The sequence below is a fragment of the Pristis pectinata genome, chromosome 26, assembly GCF_009764475.1.
Source record: "Pristis pectinata isolate sPriPec2 chromosome 26, sPriPec2.1.pri, whole genome shotgun sequence".
Classification (NCBI taxonomy): Eukaryota; Metazoa; Chordata; class Chondrichthyes; order Rhinopristiformes; family Pristidae; genus Pristis; species Pristis pectinata.
In genome coordinates this window covers 15,402,795-15,420,408 of record NC_067430.1, presented here as the reverse complement: position 1 = coordinate 15,420,408, position 17,614 = coordinate 15,402,795, and the positions used below count along the sequence as shown (strand labels likewise).

General features: G+C 48.4%; 1 protein-coding gene across 1 annotated transcript in view; it reads right to left on the bottom strand.

Moving 5' to 3' along the window:
• LOC127583397 (Golgi integral membrane protein 4-like) overlaps positions 1 to 17,614 on the bottom strand; it is a 42,182-nt gene that overhangs the window by 8,762 nt on the left and 15,806 nt on the right. The window contains exons 5-10 of the mRNA XM_052039347.1: positions 16,535 to 16,685; positions 13,477 to 13,559; positions 10,941 to 11,102; positions 9,241 to 9,477; positions 7,128 to 7,291; positions 4,477 to 4,700 (exon numbers count right to left, since the gene is read on the bottom strand). Of these exons, the coding sequence (XP_051895307.1) occupies positions 4,477 to 4,700; positions 7,128 to 7,291; positions 9,241 to 9,477; positions 10,941 to 11,102; positions 13,477 to 13,559; positions 16,535 to 16,685 (1,021 nt within the window). The remainder of the gene's footprint in view (positions 1 to 4,476; positions 4,701 to 7,127; positions 7,292 to 9,240; positions 9,478 to 10,940; positions 11,103 to 13,476; positions 13,560 to 16,534; positions 16,686 to 17,614) is intronic.

Here is a 17,614-nt window from a genome sequence, read left to right as displayed (position 1 = left end):
GTGGGGGAAGAGTGTGTGTACGAAGGGCAAAAAGCAGGAGAGAGCAAGGAAGCAAGAGGGGGTGGCAGGGGGAGCAAGAGGTAACTGGAACCACGAGCAGCAGGGCCGTGGACAAGAGGTGGGAAGTGAGGTGAACCTAAAGTCCAAGTCTGGATGGACTGAATGGCCTTCCATACCGGAACAAATGGGAAGTAGGGACAGAGACAGAGAGAGACCCTCATGGATGCAGGAGTGAACTCGAGATGTCCACGTAGACTTTATTAACATTTATGGTATCAGCCTGTCTCCATTCATTAAATAGGAAACAGACTCAGGCTCTGCAGGATGTGACAGTTCCTGAAGCAGTTTCATTACACTGGTCATCCATGTTCTCTGAAATGTAGCCTAATTTTACATCCGTGGGTCATACTAAGTGCCGGAGCCGACATTGCAATGGTCTAGTTATAGCAGGAAACTGGAGAGCACTACAGAGAAAAGAACGTAGGGTGGGAATCATCAGAGTACCGATCCTGGCGAGACATCCTCAAACTGCCTTCACAGCCCCACATGTACTCGTCGCTGGCAGTACATACTACAACCAAAGCTCTGTATCACCACACAGTTCATGGTGAGACTCTGGAAAACAAAGACCACGTCTCATATGTGGGGAGCCACCTCTTGGAGAAGGAATACATTTAATGACGAAATTCACCACTCCCTTCAATGTGGCAGCACCACCATTGGTTGACTGAGGAAAGCTATACGTGATGGTCAACACCTCAGACCTGGCACAGACCTATCGGCCAACAATGATCCTTGCCCTTCTTCATGGTCCCAAGAGCTGGACTACAGCAGGTATCTCAAGGCACTGGAAAAGTACTACCAAGTCAACGTCAGTGTCCTCTTCCAGGCCAACATTCCCAGCACCGAAGCTCCAGGTACACTCAACCAGCTACAATACACAGGTCACACCATTCCCATCCCCAACAGCAGGCTACTGAGACAGACCCTTTATTCTGAACTCTGTTCCAGGAAGGAATTACCAGGCGGAGATTCCAGGATGTACACAAAACCTCCCTGAAGATTTGCAACATCCCCACAGACTTCTGGGAATCCCTGGCCCGTAACCTCACAAAGTGCAGCAAAGGCATGGGGGAAAGTATCCTCGAGTCCATGCATCGGGAGAGGACTGAAGCCCAGTGCAGAAGGAGCCCCCCCACCTCTCAAACCTCCCACCTTCTCACCCCTGCCGGGGTCTGTGGAAGAGCCTGTGGTTGCCACACTCTGGTTTCGTTAGCCAAAGTGGAAGCAAGTCATCCTCAATCCTAAGGGACTGCTCAAGAAGAATTCCCGACGACCTTTCCATTGAGTGCTGAGTGACAGGAAAGTCACATCACTGCCTGCATCCCACTCGTCTATTGATCCTTGTGGGGAGCTGCCAAGGTGCCCATCAGCCCAGGCCATACCCCCAGCCTGCGTTTAGACCATGAAATGAAAACAGTAGGTCCTCCACAGTCAGAACATTTAAAACTAAGAATTTGAAGTCTGCATTGCATCTTTATCAAGATCATCATCCACTGTCTAATGGTGTGCAGTTCCCCAGATTGGTGGTCAGGATCAAAAGTGCAAATAGAGCAACCAAAACTAAAACCGAAAATGACTGTAAACAAAAAAAAAATTGTAGAAATAAACCACATAAAATGCCCAGGTGCAATGACCTGGCACTTTAAATGCAGCAAGCTCCAGTGAAAGTCCATCAACGTGGACAAAGAGCAATGCATTCAAAAGGTAACTCACAGCTGATTTGAAAAGAATGACTTGGCGATGGGGAAGGAATCAGAGTCGGGAGTGCTTTTGGTGGGGAAATTTAGACATTAGGATCCAGTTGCAAATGAAAATTTAAGAACACAGATGCTGGAAACCTGAAATAAAAACAGAAAATTCTGGAAACACTCAGCAGGTCAGGCAGCATCTGTGGAAAGAGAAACAGAGTTAATGTTTCAGGTCGATGATCCTTCATCAGAACTGACGAAGATCCATTCCAACGAAGGATCTTCATTTCTCTTTCCACAGATTCTGCCTGGCCTGCCAAGTGTTTCCTGCATTTTCTGTTTCCATTCTGTATTAGGATCCAGCTGTCTGAAGCTGTGACCTCCAACCCTGGGAGAGGAGGAGCGGGGGGAGACACACAAATGGTCAGGCACTGATATGAAATGCCTCTGATGTAGAGTGATGGGAATGCAGAAATAGAGAGGAACAGGAGATGTAAAGGGAATTAACTGGAGCCTGGGATGTTAAACTAGAGCTCCCCCCCAACTCCCCAACTCAGGGGGGCAGAAAGATCCCACTGCACGAGTTGAAGAGCAGATGTGTTCCGACCTACACCAAAACAGTGGAGTCCTGCTCTGTGCAAATCGGATCCTTTGCCACTGCTGTTCAAAAGTACTCCACTGCCTGTGAAATGTATTGGGACAACCCAGGGCTGTGAATGTTGCTGATTTATACAATAGCCTTGCTGATGTCTGGATGTCTTCACATCACATAACAGCCAATGCTGGTGTTTAGCTCCATGCCAACCCCCTCCCATCCATCTTTATTGAAGCCCAGCAACAGCTCTGTCTATTGCTTCCTCCCTGCTGCATGAAAATAACAGTGCAAGTAATGAATTCCCATTAAATTCATCTGTGCAATCTGCCTCAGATGTCACATGGTTGAAAGTTCCACTCTCTCACCACCCTGTGGTAAAGAAGAGTCTTTAAACTCAGTTTATTCCAGATTCTCTGACGATTGCAATCCCAAGTCTTGGTATCTCTTACAAGTGGAAACATTTGTCTTAAAGATCTTGATCAGAACAATACTCAAGCTTTTTTTGCTAAAGAAATGAGCCCCAAAAAGTTTGCAATACTTACATGAGCAAACTCTACGGGGAACATGGCCATTAATGGGAAATGGGGCTCCAAGGAACGTGACGACACAAAGTCAAAAATTTGATGACTTGAGGTGCAGCCAGATGCCAGATTTTGCATGCATTGATGTTTGCTGTCTGTATCTGAAGCTGGCAATGACATTAAATGTTGCTTACTGTCACCGTCAGTATTCAGCTCAAAATACACAAGCCAGAGCTCGAGGGGAACATATGACTCATCCAAAGCAGATGTCTGACAGCTCAGAGGCACTGATGCCTATTGCAGTGGTGTTGAGGACGGAGTGGGTGACATTGACACTTTTGGGGGTCAACTCCATGCCACAGGGCTCCTTGGCTCCATCTGGAGAAGATCTCTGCTAGGGGCAGTCTGAAGACTGGAGGGGAGATGTGACCCACGACAGCTGTCTAGGGGACGGAGCGGTGAAAGGGAAAGCAGCTGTCTCAGGTAAAGAGAGGTGAAGGAGGGAGTGAGAGAGAAATATAGTGAGCTGGAGCACAACAGACAGTAACACTGATGATCCCACTAATCATAGAACAGTACAGCACAATACAAGCCCTCCAGCCCACAATGTTGTGTCGACCTTTAAACCTCGCCTTAGACTATCTAACCCCTTCCTCCCACATATCCCTCTATTTTAAATTCCTCCATATGCTTATCTAACAATCTCTTGAATTTGACCAATGCACCTGCCTCCACCACCACCCCAGGCAGCGTGTTCCATGCCCTAACCACTCTCTGGGTAAAAAAACCTCCCTCTGACGTCTCCCTTGAACTTCCCACCCATTACTTTAAAGCCATGCCCTTTTGTATTGAGCATTGGTGCCCTGGGAAAGAGGCACTGGCTGTCCACTCTATCTACTCTTAATATTTTGTGCACCTCTATATCATGTCTCCTCTCATCCTCCTTCTCTCCAAAGAGTAAAGCCCTAGCTCCCTTAGTCTCTCCTCATAATGCACACTCTCTAAACCAGGCAGCATCCTGGTAAATCTCCTCTGCACCCTTTCCAACGCTTCCACATCCTTCCTATAATGAGGCGACCAGAACTGGACACAGTACTCCAAGTGTGGTCTAACTAGAGTTTTGTAGAGCTGCATCATTACCTCGCGGCTCTTAAAATCGATCCCACGACTTATGAATGCTAACAACCTATAAGCTTTGTCAACTACCCTATCCACCTGTGAGGCAACTTTCAGGGATCTGTGGTTATGAACCCCCAGATCCCTCTGCTCCTCCACACTACCCAGAATCCTGCCATTAACTTTGTACTCCACCTTGGAGTTTGTCCTTCCAAAGTGTACCAGCTCACACTTCTCCAGACTGAACTCCATCTGCCACTTCTCAGCCCAGCTCTGCATCCTATCAATGTCCCTCTGCAATTTTCGACAATCCTCCACACCATCCACAACACCACTAACCTTTGTGTCGTCTGCAAACTTGCCAACCCACCCTTCTACCCCCTCATCCAAGTCATTAATAAAAATCACGAAAAGCAGAGGTCCCAGATGTCTGCAACAACTATGCTTTTCTCTGCTGGAAGGTTGCAGCTGCAGTAAACATTTAAAGACCTACCCATCATCTCACGTTCCTCCTCAGGCTCCTCCCTCCTGTCGCTCACACGGTCCAGACTCCAGTTGGCATTTCCATGTCCGGGAGCCCAGTGGTTCCTGATGAACTTCGCGGGAGTTGCCGGAGGGGCTTGGCTGTTCTCCAGGTGGGGAGAGTGACGCTGCTCTGTTTGGCTGTCCAGTCTAAAATCGGCGTCTCTGTTCACATCGTTAATAATCTCATCCCACCTGTCAGCAGAGTAAAGCAAATCAAATGCCAACCCAAACAAAGAGTCTCAGGTTAACTGAGAACTACAAACTCTACTCAAGGAATCATTCTGATATTGGTACAAAGGAAAGGAGGAATTTCTATTTGCTTTCATTAATACTTTTAAAATTCTCTCTTCCTTCCCTCCTGAAAAGTCTGACCAATGATGGGTTCGGATCTGCCGTCTGCAACCATAAGTCATTACTCACGTGTTGTATCCAGACAGCAACTATCCAAAAGTTATTTGACCCTGGAGCCCAAATCTGTCCTTGCCTGATGCGTAGACAGAGGATATATGCACCTTGTATGCACTCTCCAGTAGACATCACCAAATGTCCATAATATCCCTCCCTCCCACAGGAGGTCAACTTATTTACCAGCGGGCCTGGGGAATGCTCATTCTCTAGAAAGCAAACATCTGTAGAACTAATCCAGCTGCAGAAAGAGTAACGGCCTGATCAACAGTGACCTCTGAGAACTGCAGAGACTGAAGGAAACGCTGTGATGGTGAACCAAGACATGACACTGCCCCACCAGGAACTCCATTCTCTAGTCAATGACTCCGTCTTCTCTCCCAGCAACTCTCCACAACTGAACCAGACTGTCAATAGGCCTGGTGTGATACCAAATTTCAAACTGCCCATCACCCAGCTCCACTCTGCCTCAGCTCACCTGCTGCTTGAACTCTCGGCCAAACCTCGGCCATCTCTGCACATCCCTGGCCGCCATTCTTTCTTCTGCTCCTTGTTAACGAGGTTGTCCACGTCGTAACTCACACCAGGGTCGGTTCACCCATTACTCTGCTTGCTGCCCCATACTGACTCTTGTTAAATTTATATTCTTCATGCAGGTTTCCCAATCCCTCAATGTTCTTGTCCCTCCCTACCACCCTGTAATCCCCTCCGGCCAGGCAGCCCACTGAGATATCCCTGCTCATCCAGTTCCATGATCTTCAGCCACTGGCTGCTCCACCTTCGCTTGAAAAGGGCCCAAGCTCCAGAAATCTGTCCTGAAACTTCAGCACCTCTCCACTTCTCTTCCCGTCTTCTATAATCAAACTGTTGATCACATGCCCTAGTTACACTGGCTTGTATCAATCCTTTCTTTGGCTCTTCTCCTCCTAAGCGCCTTGAAATGATTTTGCCACAGTAAAAGCACTACGTTGATGGGAGCCGTTGTTAGGGCAGGGTTATACCACGCACAAGTGATTGACTCCCCACCGTGGGTTGTTCCTGCTGTAATGGGTTTACTTGTTAGTGTTCAGCATGATCACTGATTAGCATCCAGAGACAGGGGCTCAAGAGTCCTGGTCACGGGAAGGCAGCAAGAGATTGGAGACTGACGTATAGGGCAAACGTGATGCAAAGCTCCTCACAGACCTCACTCTCAACCAGTTGTGGCAGAGACACAAACAGTTCTCAGTAGTGGGTGGAGGACAGACCAGCAAGGCCGGGGTCCCTCAACCTCTTAGCTATGCACACAATAATTCTGAATGATACATTAAATACAAGCCAATGTGTGAAAAACAAGGACTTCACTCGCACTGGACCCACACCCCAGGAAGAGCTACAGTATCCAATGGACCCACACCCCAGTAACAGACAGTGTCCACTCGACCCACACCATAGAGGAACAGTCTACTGGACCCATGCCCCAAAGACAGATGGCACCCATTGGACCCATACACTAAATGAGACAATGCTCAATGACTCCATGACCATCTCCACTGGACCCATACCACAGAGGAACAATCTGCTGGACATAGATGGTGTCAACTGGACCTATTCACTAAAGAGACAGCGATCATCGGACCCTCAGTGCTCAATGGCGTAGCCAGTGAAGGTGCTGCCTTACAATTCCAAGGACCCAGGTTCAATGCTGACCTCAGCTGCTGTCTGTGTGGAGTTTACATGTTCTCCTCGTGACTGGGTGGGTTTCCCCAGGTGCTCCAATTTCCTCCCACATCCCAAAGATGTGAAAGGTGATAAGTTAATTGGCCACTGTAAATTGTCTTTAGTGCAGGTGGGTAGCAGAATTGATGGGAAAGTGGGGAGAATAGGTTACAGGGAAAATTAGTGGAGGGAAACAAATTGTTCTACGAGCTGGCAAATACTTGATGGGCTAAATGGCTCTGCTCTATGTCACAAGGAAATATACCAATGACCATCTCTACTGGATCCGTACCACAGGGAAACAATCCACTGGACTCGTGCCTTAAAGGCAGATGGTATTTACTCAACCTATACCCCCAACGGACCCGTTACTCCATAAGACTGTCCACTGCACCTTCTATAATACAATCAGAACCAGTGACTACACGAACCCGAATCTAATGGAATGAGCCCCTGCAGAAGAGATGGGGGTAAAACAGAATACAAGCCATGGATCAGTGTTTGCCAGGTACCCACCTCTTCACCTGCTTCTGACGGCTGATTGGGCGGCCCTCCGGCTGCAGCTCACTGGACAGGAAATGCTCATGTTGCTGAGCAGCCACATTTCTCTCCAGCTGGTGATCTTGCTCAGTGGTGCCACCAAGTGTCCGGTGCAGGCCATTGGCCAATGTCTTTGCACCCTGGGTCAATGAACAAAGATGTTAGCAAGTCAGTCACCAGGCACCTTGGGCCACCCAAACCCAGAGTAGCTGATCAGGTCTGGCTGCACTCTCTCTGCTGACGACACCGAACACCGAACCCTCACTCTATCACCCACCACTTTACTCCCAGGAACTTCCAAAACCACGTGAACCAACAAAAAGCAGGAGATTGCAGTGGCTGGAAACCCAAGATACAAACATGCGAATTAGGAGCAGGAGTAGGCCACTTGGCTCCTCAAGTTTGCTCTGCTGTTTATTAAGATCATGGCTGATCTGACCGTAACCTCGACTCTGCACTCCCATAAAAATGGGCCGCAGCTATGCCTGCCTTTTCATTGGCTATGTGGAACAGTCCATGTTCCAAGCCTACACCGGTAACGCACCCCCTCTTTCTCCGCTACATTGACGACTGCATTGGGGCTGCTTCCTGCACCCGTGCTGAGCTCATAAATTTTATCAACTTTGCCTCCAACTTCCACCCTGCCCTCAGATTTAGTTGGTCCATTTCCGACACCTCTCCCCCCTTTCCGGATCTCTCTGTCTCCATCTCTGGAGACAGATTAACCACAGACATCTTTCACAAACCTACCGACTCCCACAGTTACCTTGACCTCACCTCTTCCCACCCAGGTACTTGCAAGGATGCCATCCCCTTCTCCACTCTTCCCATGATGAGGCGTTCCACTCCAGGACATCTGAGATGTCCTCCTTTTTCAGTAAACGGGGTTTCCCTTCCACCACCATCAATGCTGCCCTCACCCACATCTCCTCCATTTCCTGCACGTCTGCCCTCCCCCCCTCCCCCTGCCGACATAACAGGGACAGGGTTCCCCTTGTCCTCTCCTACCGCCCCACCAGCCTCCGCATCCAACACATCATTTTCTGCAACTTCTGCCACCTCCAAAGGGATCCGTCCACCAGCACATCTTCCCCTCCATCTTCCATACGGATTGCTCTCTCCACAACTCCCTTGTCCACTCGTCCCTCCCCACTGATGACCCTCCCGGCACTTATCCCTGCAGTCGCACTAAGTGTTACACCTGTCCCTACACCTCCTCCCTCACCACCATTCAGGGCCCCGGACAGTCCTTGCAGGTGAGGCAGCGCTTCACCTGTGAATCCAGGGATGTTATTTATTGCATCCAGTGCGGCCTCCTCTACATTAGTGAAACCTGATGCAGATTGGGTGACCGCTTCGTTGAGCACCTTCGTTCTGTCCACCACAAAAGCAAGGATCTCCCAGTAGCCATCTACTTCTACTCCACACCACACTCCCATACCGACATGTCTATGCATGGCCTCCTCCACTGCCACGTTGAGGCCACAGCTCACAGAGCTTTGATGTGCTGCCATGGATCGCGGAGGCTGGGGATGTGCTCAGCCCACTCAATACTCAGACTGTCACGGAGAGGTGACTGAGGACATGGATGGTGTTGCTGCTGTCTGCTGAGCAAACAACAGAACCCCCAATGTCTTTTGATGCTGCTTAAATGGGGCAAACCATGAAAAAGACTCCTTCATGAAGGTTCGAGATTTTGTTTAGATGATTTCCCATTTCATGTTGATGCCAGTTCTACGCACCACCTATGGGGGAAATCCAACTGAGGCATAGCTCTGCCTATCCAGCCAGGTATTCCCAGCATTTCTCTTCATATGTCAGACTTCCAGCATCCACAATACTTACAGGGTGGAGCACTGTCATGTTGTTATGAAGGCCCAGCCCTCTGCTGGCTCCTGGGAACAGACCGCAAGTCTCCCAGTACATGGCTCCCCTTAAGTGCCTCAGGTTCTGCAAACTGATTTACAAATCAATCACTGTTCTGCAGCCACCATCTCAGCTTTCACATGCCCTCTCCGTCCAGTCACCAGTGCCCTCTCCGCCCAGTCACAGACTGCAAGCCCCGCTCCACAGCAGCCCAAGTTCTCACCTGGTTCTCGGGCTGCAGGTTATTCACCGTCCTGGTGATCCGAGGCACGTGACTGGCTCCTTCCTCTTGTGGGCGGAGTTGGTCCTTCATCTCCCAGGTGGGCGCGGTCTTCAGTGCCGGACGGTCCTGCAGTGCCTCGTTGAATTGGCCTGCAGCTTCCCTTGCCTCTTGTTCTCTGCGTCTCCTGGGAGTCGCCGCACGCTCTGCCCCACCCACCGGCCCTTCCACTGGCGGAAGCTGTGGAATGGGGAGAGAGCCCGTGACAACTCCACAGTCAATCTGATATTTTACAACAGGATGGGAACAGGCAGGAAATGGACTCATCCAATGGAATTCCATTGTGCTGGGGTTTGTTCAGACTCAAGGAACCTGGCAGCCTGCTCATCTATGGCTCAGAAGGTTGCAGCACCGTGAAGGGATCTGAGCACCAATCCTGACAGATGGGACCAACCGAGGATTCGGAGGAGCAAGGCAGTCAGACCATTCTCTTCCACTGAGCTCCAGGCAGCAGTTAACACTGCACCCCTTTAAACGTGTTCATGCAAGGACTGAGGAGGAACCTTTGGAATTCTCTAGCCTACAGGGTTGAGGTGCCTATTCAACAAGGCCAAGAATCAGGAGACCAAGAAGGAAATGGCGTCAAGGCCCACAAGCAGCCGTGATCTCATTGGCTGATGGAGCAGGATGGGGAGAAAAGGTCCTGCCCCTACACCCGTTTCCCATTTTCTAAGATCCTTACTCTGACCCACACGGAGTCTCAATGTGAAATCCTTCCAGCTCAAAAATTGGGATCCGAGAGAACAGAATGAACAAGAAACACGTCACAGCACTCATCGATTCAGCAGCTGGTACAACCTGTAGCAGACTGTTTGCTGGGGGACAAAGCAACTTCACCCTTGGCAGGAGAAGCTTTCCCAAGTGTGGGATCCTCATCCTTATATCGGTGTCTGCACAGTTCAGCTGGTGCACTCTTGCCATAGAGCCAGATGATGTTGGTTGGGAGCTCACTCTGGGAATTGAGCACCTAGAGTCTGTTGCTTCAGTGGTGCATAGTTCAAGATACAGCCCTTCAAATGGTACCAATCAGTCCCGTCTGACTGTTCTGAGGAATGTTCAGGTTGTAGTGAGGATGTGGCAGAGAGAAGGTGATTAGGGAACACAGCTACCCAGGGACCTGACGCTATTGAAAACTGCCCATCAGCAGACGGCTTAGCACTGCCCCCGAGCATGCAGAAACTGGAGGGGAAGGAGAGTGAGGCTCTCAATTCAAAATCTTTCTAAGTCAAAGACGCTTCAGTGGGATTGACAACACCTTGCTCATGTCCAGAGCAACGGCCTGGTCTTGTGGGTAGGGGGAAAGAACAAACACCCAGCCCTGGCACGCACCCATGAATCACCCCAACTCTTGGCCTAGGGCTGCCTCCCACCCTTCCCCAGAGAAGCAGAGCAAAACTGGGCAAGGCTGTGACAGGAAACCCTGAGCAAGGCCGAGCACCGCCCCTGAATAGGAAGATGAAATATATTCCAAAACAAAATCCTCCTTTCAGATTGTTCTTAATTCATTTTACTGGGATTACCCAAAATACACCCTCATTAGCAGGATCCCAGTGTGAGCAATTTAGTAATTATAATCACTCAGGAACTAACTAACAAATTTGGGCTGAAAAATTTCAAAACGGTTTGCCTTAAATTAGCTGCACCTTCTGTTCAGCGACCTTTGACTGGCTGCTTGCAGGGTCCCAGGGATGCCTGTGTCCTGCCGGATTCTGTTCTTGCGGTACGGCTGGCTTTTGTCCAGGGTTTTTGAAACTTGGCATCCCGTTGAGAGCTTCCTTCAGCTGCCTGAACTCTTCCACCTGACTCTGGAAACAAACACAATCGAACAGTCGGGATCTGACCAGGATTGTGCAACACAAGAGGCGCAGAGAGTGAGAGACAGGTCAGTGTTTACCATTGAATGATATACCGAGGACAGTCAGCATGATGCTCAGGGAATTAGTCCACAAAAATGCTGACGATCCGTGGATCCCAGCTGACTGGGACACAATGAGAAAAATTAGGACTGGGAAGGGCAACGTATCCCTGTGCCAACACAAGCCTCACAGGAGCTGAGTCTTTCCCAATCCTTCCGTCCCCAAGATTGAGTTTGCCATTTGTAATACGACAGACAACCAGGAACTTTATTTAGAGCTTACTTAGATTTTCCTGGCACAGTATTCTGTTACCCCCTTGGGAATGGGTTTACCACATTTAGAAGTGCCTCAGATCTCAGTAAAGCTCTTAGTTTTCTGTTCCTGTTATGAACCGCTAACACCGACCTAGGAATTAGGAGAAGATCAGGTCCTAAATCCACAACTGCCACAGTGTTTGTCCCCAGTTTCCCACTAACAGGGAGCCGGGCATTCTCTATCATCAACTCTGCTTCTTTGGACTCACTGCCCAGATGGAGGGTGGACTGGGGGGGCCCCCCCCTCCAGGCAGACAATGGGTGGCGTGGACATGCACGTTCTTGGACTATAGTGGTGGGCTCAGGACGGGGTCACCCAACCATGTTTGTAGTCAAAGGATAGCCTTGAGTTCCTCTCCCCAACACCTGGAAACCTCTTCAATGTCATGAGATACAACACATTCCAGTCACAGGACCACACTACTGACAGTAGGGAGTTAAGCTGCAGCTCCACAGACCATGATTAAACTCAAACATTAGAACACTTGCTGCTGGCGGTTAAGCTGCAGGGCAGTGAAGTGTGGGAATACTATTCATCAGGAACGCCAGCTAAAAATAGCTCAGGCACGGTCCTGCAAAGTGGGCTTTGAGGCAGAGCCACACTAATAGGAACATGTGCCGAATGGAAAAACAATTGCAACTTGCTTATTCAGTCTGGGCAGAGCACTGGAGAGATGCTGCACTCTATCGACCACAGTATGGCGATGTGTTTTAACCTTCCCACAGCAAGACGTGGCTGCTTATTAATCACCCACATCAGTACACAGTCCACAAGGGTCACGAATTGTCTCACTGCATTCCCCTCCAATCCCACAGCTTCCACTCTTCTGGAATTCCAGTATTATTCAGAAACCTTTGCTGGAGAAACTTAGTTGCTGATTTTGACACACACACGTTGCTGCAACAGGTTCTCATTCAACTTCCTTGTTCAAACTGCATCAGGGAGTATTGACCAGGGAGCCAAAACAGTCCGACTGAACCTCTGCTGAGGGTGAGGGGGTCCCTGCTCTGACCCTCTGTTGTGGGTGATGAGGAGGGGTGTGTGATGGGGCAGTCTCAACATTTGCCTGAAGTGAGAGTGTGCAAATGCCAGTTATCATCAGTTCCACTGGGGACATGATCAAGGGTCATCAACCAGAGGGCAACAATGAACATGCATTTTAATGTCATTCTCAGAATGTGGTCACCATTGACATTTAGTGTGATCCTTGCTCTTCTGATAGCATGGTGAAAGGGTCACATCTAGAGCTGCTGAAATGCTTTCCTCTATAACTGGGACTGGAGTCACATGTAAATCAGACCAGGTACCGGGAGCAGACTTCCTTCCCCAAAAGATAATCAAGGATCATTTGAGAGTTTACAATACTTGTTTGGCCAGAATGGCTTCAGGATGTCGAAATACTGCTATTTTGATCGAATCCTTTGAAGAGGCACAGAGTTCAAGTTCCAAGAGACCCTGGCACGTTCCCCTATTGAAAGGATCCGATTGCCTGAGATTATTGGCCAAAAATGTTTTGTGAGATGGACAACTCACTAATGGGAGCATTGCAAGGCTCTGTAGTGGGGCTGTTTTTGTTCATAATCCTCTCTAATGACTTGGTTAAAGCTAGAAACTATACACAAGAGTTATTAATTTGGGCCAAAACAAGGACACAGGTCCAATTAGAAAGAGGTTCTCAAAGTGGGGTGGTTGGAAACAGTGGCAGTTCAAGTCCTGATGACAGATTTGGACTTCACAATGAGACAAAAACTCTATGGGAGCAGAATTAAATCAGCAAAAATGCCAATACTACTGCAGTATTCTGGGTCATCAGTTATAGGTACTCCAACATTAAATACAGGCACTTAGCAAGAGGGAGTTAGGCACCTGAACCTCCAAACAAGCTGACAGAAACAAAAGATTGTTCTCTTGGAGGTTTGGAACAGCTCTAGGTGTGACCCTTTCACCATGTTATCAGAAGAGCAAGGATCACAGGAGAACTAAAGCCAGTCCATTCACTGGTGTATACCTGGGCCTTCGCCAGCTGGTCGTGCATCTCCTGGTGAGCCTTCCGTAGCTGTCTGCTCTCCTGCCTCAGCTTTAGGATGTTGTCTGTAAGGAGAAAGGATTCAGTTACAACAATTAAGGAACTGGAGAAGGAAACCAATCTTAAACAAGAAGTGAAGAGACCAATTAACAGCCTGAACACTCATTACAGAAATGACAGAGCTGAGAGGAAGCATGTGCTTGAGTGGAAGGCAAGAGACAGAGAGAAAAAACAAAGATGTAGAGAAAAAGAGGGAGGAAAGAGAAAAAGTGTTTTCTTTCCCCTTCCTATTCTGGCATTTCAAGCGTGAACCCTTCACAAAGACAGGTCCTCCAATGCCTTGATGCATTCTAGCTTTTTGCAATGACCGATTACAACACCTCTGGTTGAACAGAGAAAGCACCCCAGCCCTATCAATACTTCCTGGTCCATACATTGAGCTAATACACAACACTGCCCGGTCCATACTCTGAGCCAGTACACAATAGCATCTCATGTATACACACAGTCAATACACAGTCCGTCTTGTGTCGACACTGAGCCAGTACACAATAGTATCTCATGTATACACTCAGCCTGTGCACAATACTATCTTGTATATACACTGAGCTGTCCAAAGTCAATATGGATTAATGAAAGGGAAATTTACTAGATCTTTGAGAATAGATCAAGTAGAGTAAATGAAGGAGAACAAGTGCATGTGGTGCATTTGATTTTGAGAATCCCACAGAGGTGGATGATGAACAAGGTTACAGCATATGGAAACGGGGGCAATATTCCAGTATGGTTTGAGAGTTTATTAATCCCATTCTATCTGTTAAAGGGTCCTTCTCAGGTTGACAGATTGTGTCAAGTGGGATACCATAGGATTAATGCTTGGCTCCAAACCATTCACAATCTATATCAATGATGTGGCTCAGGGCAAATATGGTGATGTCACCAAACTAAGTGGGATTGTGAGTAATGACAAGGATGCAAAGAGACTTCAAGGGGATAGAGACAAGCTGAATGAGAGAGCAACAACATGGCAGATAGGATACAGTGTGTTAAAATATAGTTTAGTGCCTTCAGTAAAAGAATTTCTGAGTATTTAAATGGATGATATTGGGAAATGTTGATGTTCAAATGGATCTGGGTGTCCTTGTACACAGGTGCAGCAGGCAACCAGAAAGGTAAATAGTCTGTTTACTTTTATTGTGAGAGGATTTGAGTACAAGAGTAAAGATGTCTTCTCAAAATTATATAAGCTCTTGCTCAAGCAACACCTAGAATATTATGTGCAGTTTTGACCTCCTTACCCAAAAGCAAGGACTAGGGAGTGCAGCAAAGATTCACCAGACTAGTTCCTAGGTCGGTGTGCGAGAAGAAATCGAGTAGGCCGCCTGTACTCTCTGGTTTTGAAGAACGAGAGATGAGCTCAGTGAAGCAGGCATGAGAGGCAAAATGGCTTCCCTCTGGTTCTGTACTTGTACAACCTGACCTGGACCATACCCCGAGCCAATACTGCCTGCTTCATCATCACCTTCTTCAACAGTCCCTCAGGACCAAGGATAACTTCATTCCACTCTGGTTTTGTGATTCTGAGGTAACAGACACGACCAATGTGGGAACTGGAGGTTCTTCCACAGATGAGGCAGTAGGTACCTGACGGGGTGGGAAGGTGGGTCATTTGTGACGTGACGTGCTTCTGTGTGGTCCTGATGCATGGACCTGAAGTTCTCAATACCATCCTGAATGGTCATTTTCCACTTCAGGTGACTGTGAGCCAGGGAGTCCCAAGAGTCAGTGGGGATGTTGCATTTCTTCAAGGAGGCAATCAGTCCTTCAATCTTTTCCTGTTACAACCCACCCTTTCACACCCCCACTGGTAATCTCTTGCTATAATAGAGCTCAGTGTGTGTTTTGGAAGTCTGAGGCTTGGCATGTCCTGCTCAACAGAGCTGACAGAGTGCTGCTTAGTGCACAAGTCTAAACCAACAGCCTGTTTCGTCAGAGGGACAAGCACAAGATCTCATGGCAGCACCAAGCAGTGGCACCCGTTATGTTATATCACCGTCCAAGCAAGCGGCCACAATGACAACTGCACCAAGTCTGGTACAGCTGACTGTTGAGATTGAAAATCAACAAAGTGCACTTGCTGAAATAAAATCAGAACATGCTGGGTACACTCAGCAGGTCAGGCAGCATCAGGGAAGGAGAAACAGAGTTAATGTTTTAGGTTAAAGACCAGTCATCAGAAGATGTCCCACATCCATTCACTGAGAAAGCACACAACACTGCCTGGTTCAGGCACTGAGCCAATCCACAATACTGCCTGGTCCCTACACCATGTCCATCACACACCATGCTCCTTAACATTGACCTATTACACAACGATACCTGGTAATCTTATGATTTCTTCCAAAAACCACACTTTCTTTTAGATGAAAGCTAATTGGCCTGAAATGTTAATTCTGTTTCTCTCTATAGACACTGCCTGACCTGCTGAATATCTCGAGCCTTCTCTGCTTCTATTTCAAATTTCAGTGCCTCATAACAGATTCAGAGAAGATTCTTTCCATTACAGTGTCAGATTTAGTATCACCAGGACATCTTCCCAGGTCCTCCGAAGTAGAGGTCACGGTCAGGGTCAAGCTCTGAGAATTTATGAGAGACCATAGTAAAAATAATAAGAAAAAAAATTCCACCATCTTTTTACAATGCTGAATTCTGCTGAAAATTCTTGTCAACTTGTGTACAATGTATACATCCTATCTGTGATCTGGTTACTGTGTAACAGCGAGAGAGAGAGAGAGCGCGAGCGAGGGAGAGCACGAGCAAGAGAGAGAGAGCGCGCGAGCGAGAGGGAGGCAGTGTGGATAGGTGTGAATACACGCACACACAAGTCTGACAAAGCGCACACTAGAGCTGAGACACACTCCCTCTCTCTCTCTCTCTCTCATACACACACTAGATGGACAAAAGGTTCAGCGTGGATATGGTGGGCTGAAGGGCCCGTTTCTATGCTGTGCAACTCTGACTCTACAGCACACACACACACCTTGTAGGTTGCTGATCTCCAGCTCCTTCTGCTGATGAAGCTGCAGGTACTGCTGGCTGTGGGCCTCTGCTGCCTTCCTGTGTTCCAGCTGCAGGCTGTTGTGCTGCAGCTGCAGCTCCACAAGCTGCCTCTTTATCTCATCGTGTTGGTTCTGTAAAAAGCAACAGCCTGCCTCAGTACTTGGTCAGCCCAGGGCCACAGACCTCAGCACCCTCCCCACTATCCCGAGCTAATGCAACATCTTCGCTGTGGCACATGCAGGGAGTGGAAACGTCAGACGCAGAAGTTAATGGGGCTCCACGGGACCCGTCTCTGGTGGGTGCTGAGCTGCTGCTCTTGGTCAGGATGTTAATGATTGGCATCAGCTGGGAGTGGGTGGGAAACAATCCAGGCAGAGCTCAAAGCCTTGCTGGACACTGAGCAAGCAAAGGATCGGGCTGCTACATGAACACTCACTCACTATCGAGCCGCACATCACGAACAGGCATGGGGAAGAGGAACAAAAAAAGAGACCTAACGCCACAAGAACAAGTGCAACAATGAGAGCACAAAACCACAGTGAAAACCATGAGTGAGCAAACCGAATAATGAGCTGGTGACAAGTGAGATATTGAATAAAGGGCCTTCTGATGGAGATGTGAGACTGCTGAATTGTCTCACTGTGCGTCATCACCAATTAGCCCTCAACAACAGGCAACAGCAAACTGGGAATAAAGACCCAGCAATCTAACATTAGCTAAATGGCCAGATATTTTGAATTGGGCCCAGGCTGCAGTGATGGGAGTCCCTAGTTAATGTTATTATTTGGTGGCCTATAGACAATTCCCACCAGTTCTTTTTTCCCTTTACTATTCCTAAGGGCAGGCACGGTAGTGTAGCCGTTAGCATAACACTATTACAGCACCAGCGACCCGGGTTCAATTCTGGCCACTGTCTGTAAGGAGTTTGTATGTTCTCCCCGTGTCTGCGTGGGTTTCCTCCGGGTGCTCCGGTTTCCTCCCACATTCCAAAGACGTACGGGTTAGGAAGTTGTGGGCACGCTATGTTGGCGCCGGAAGCATGGCGACACTTGCGGGCTTC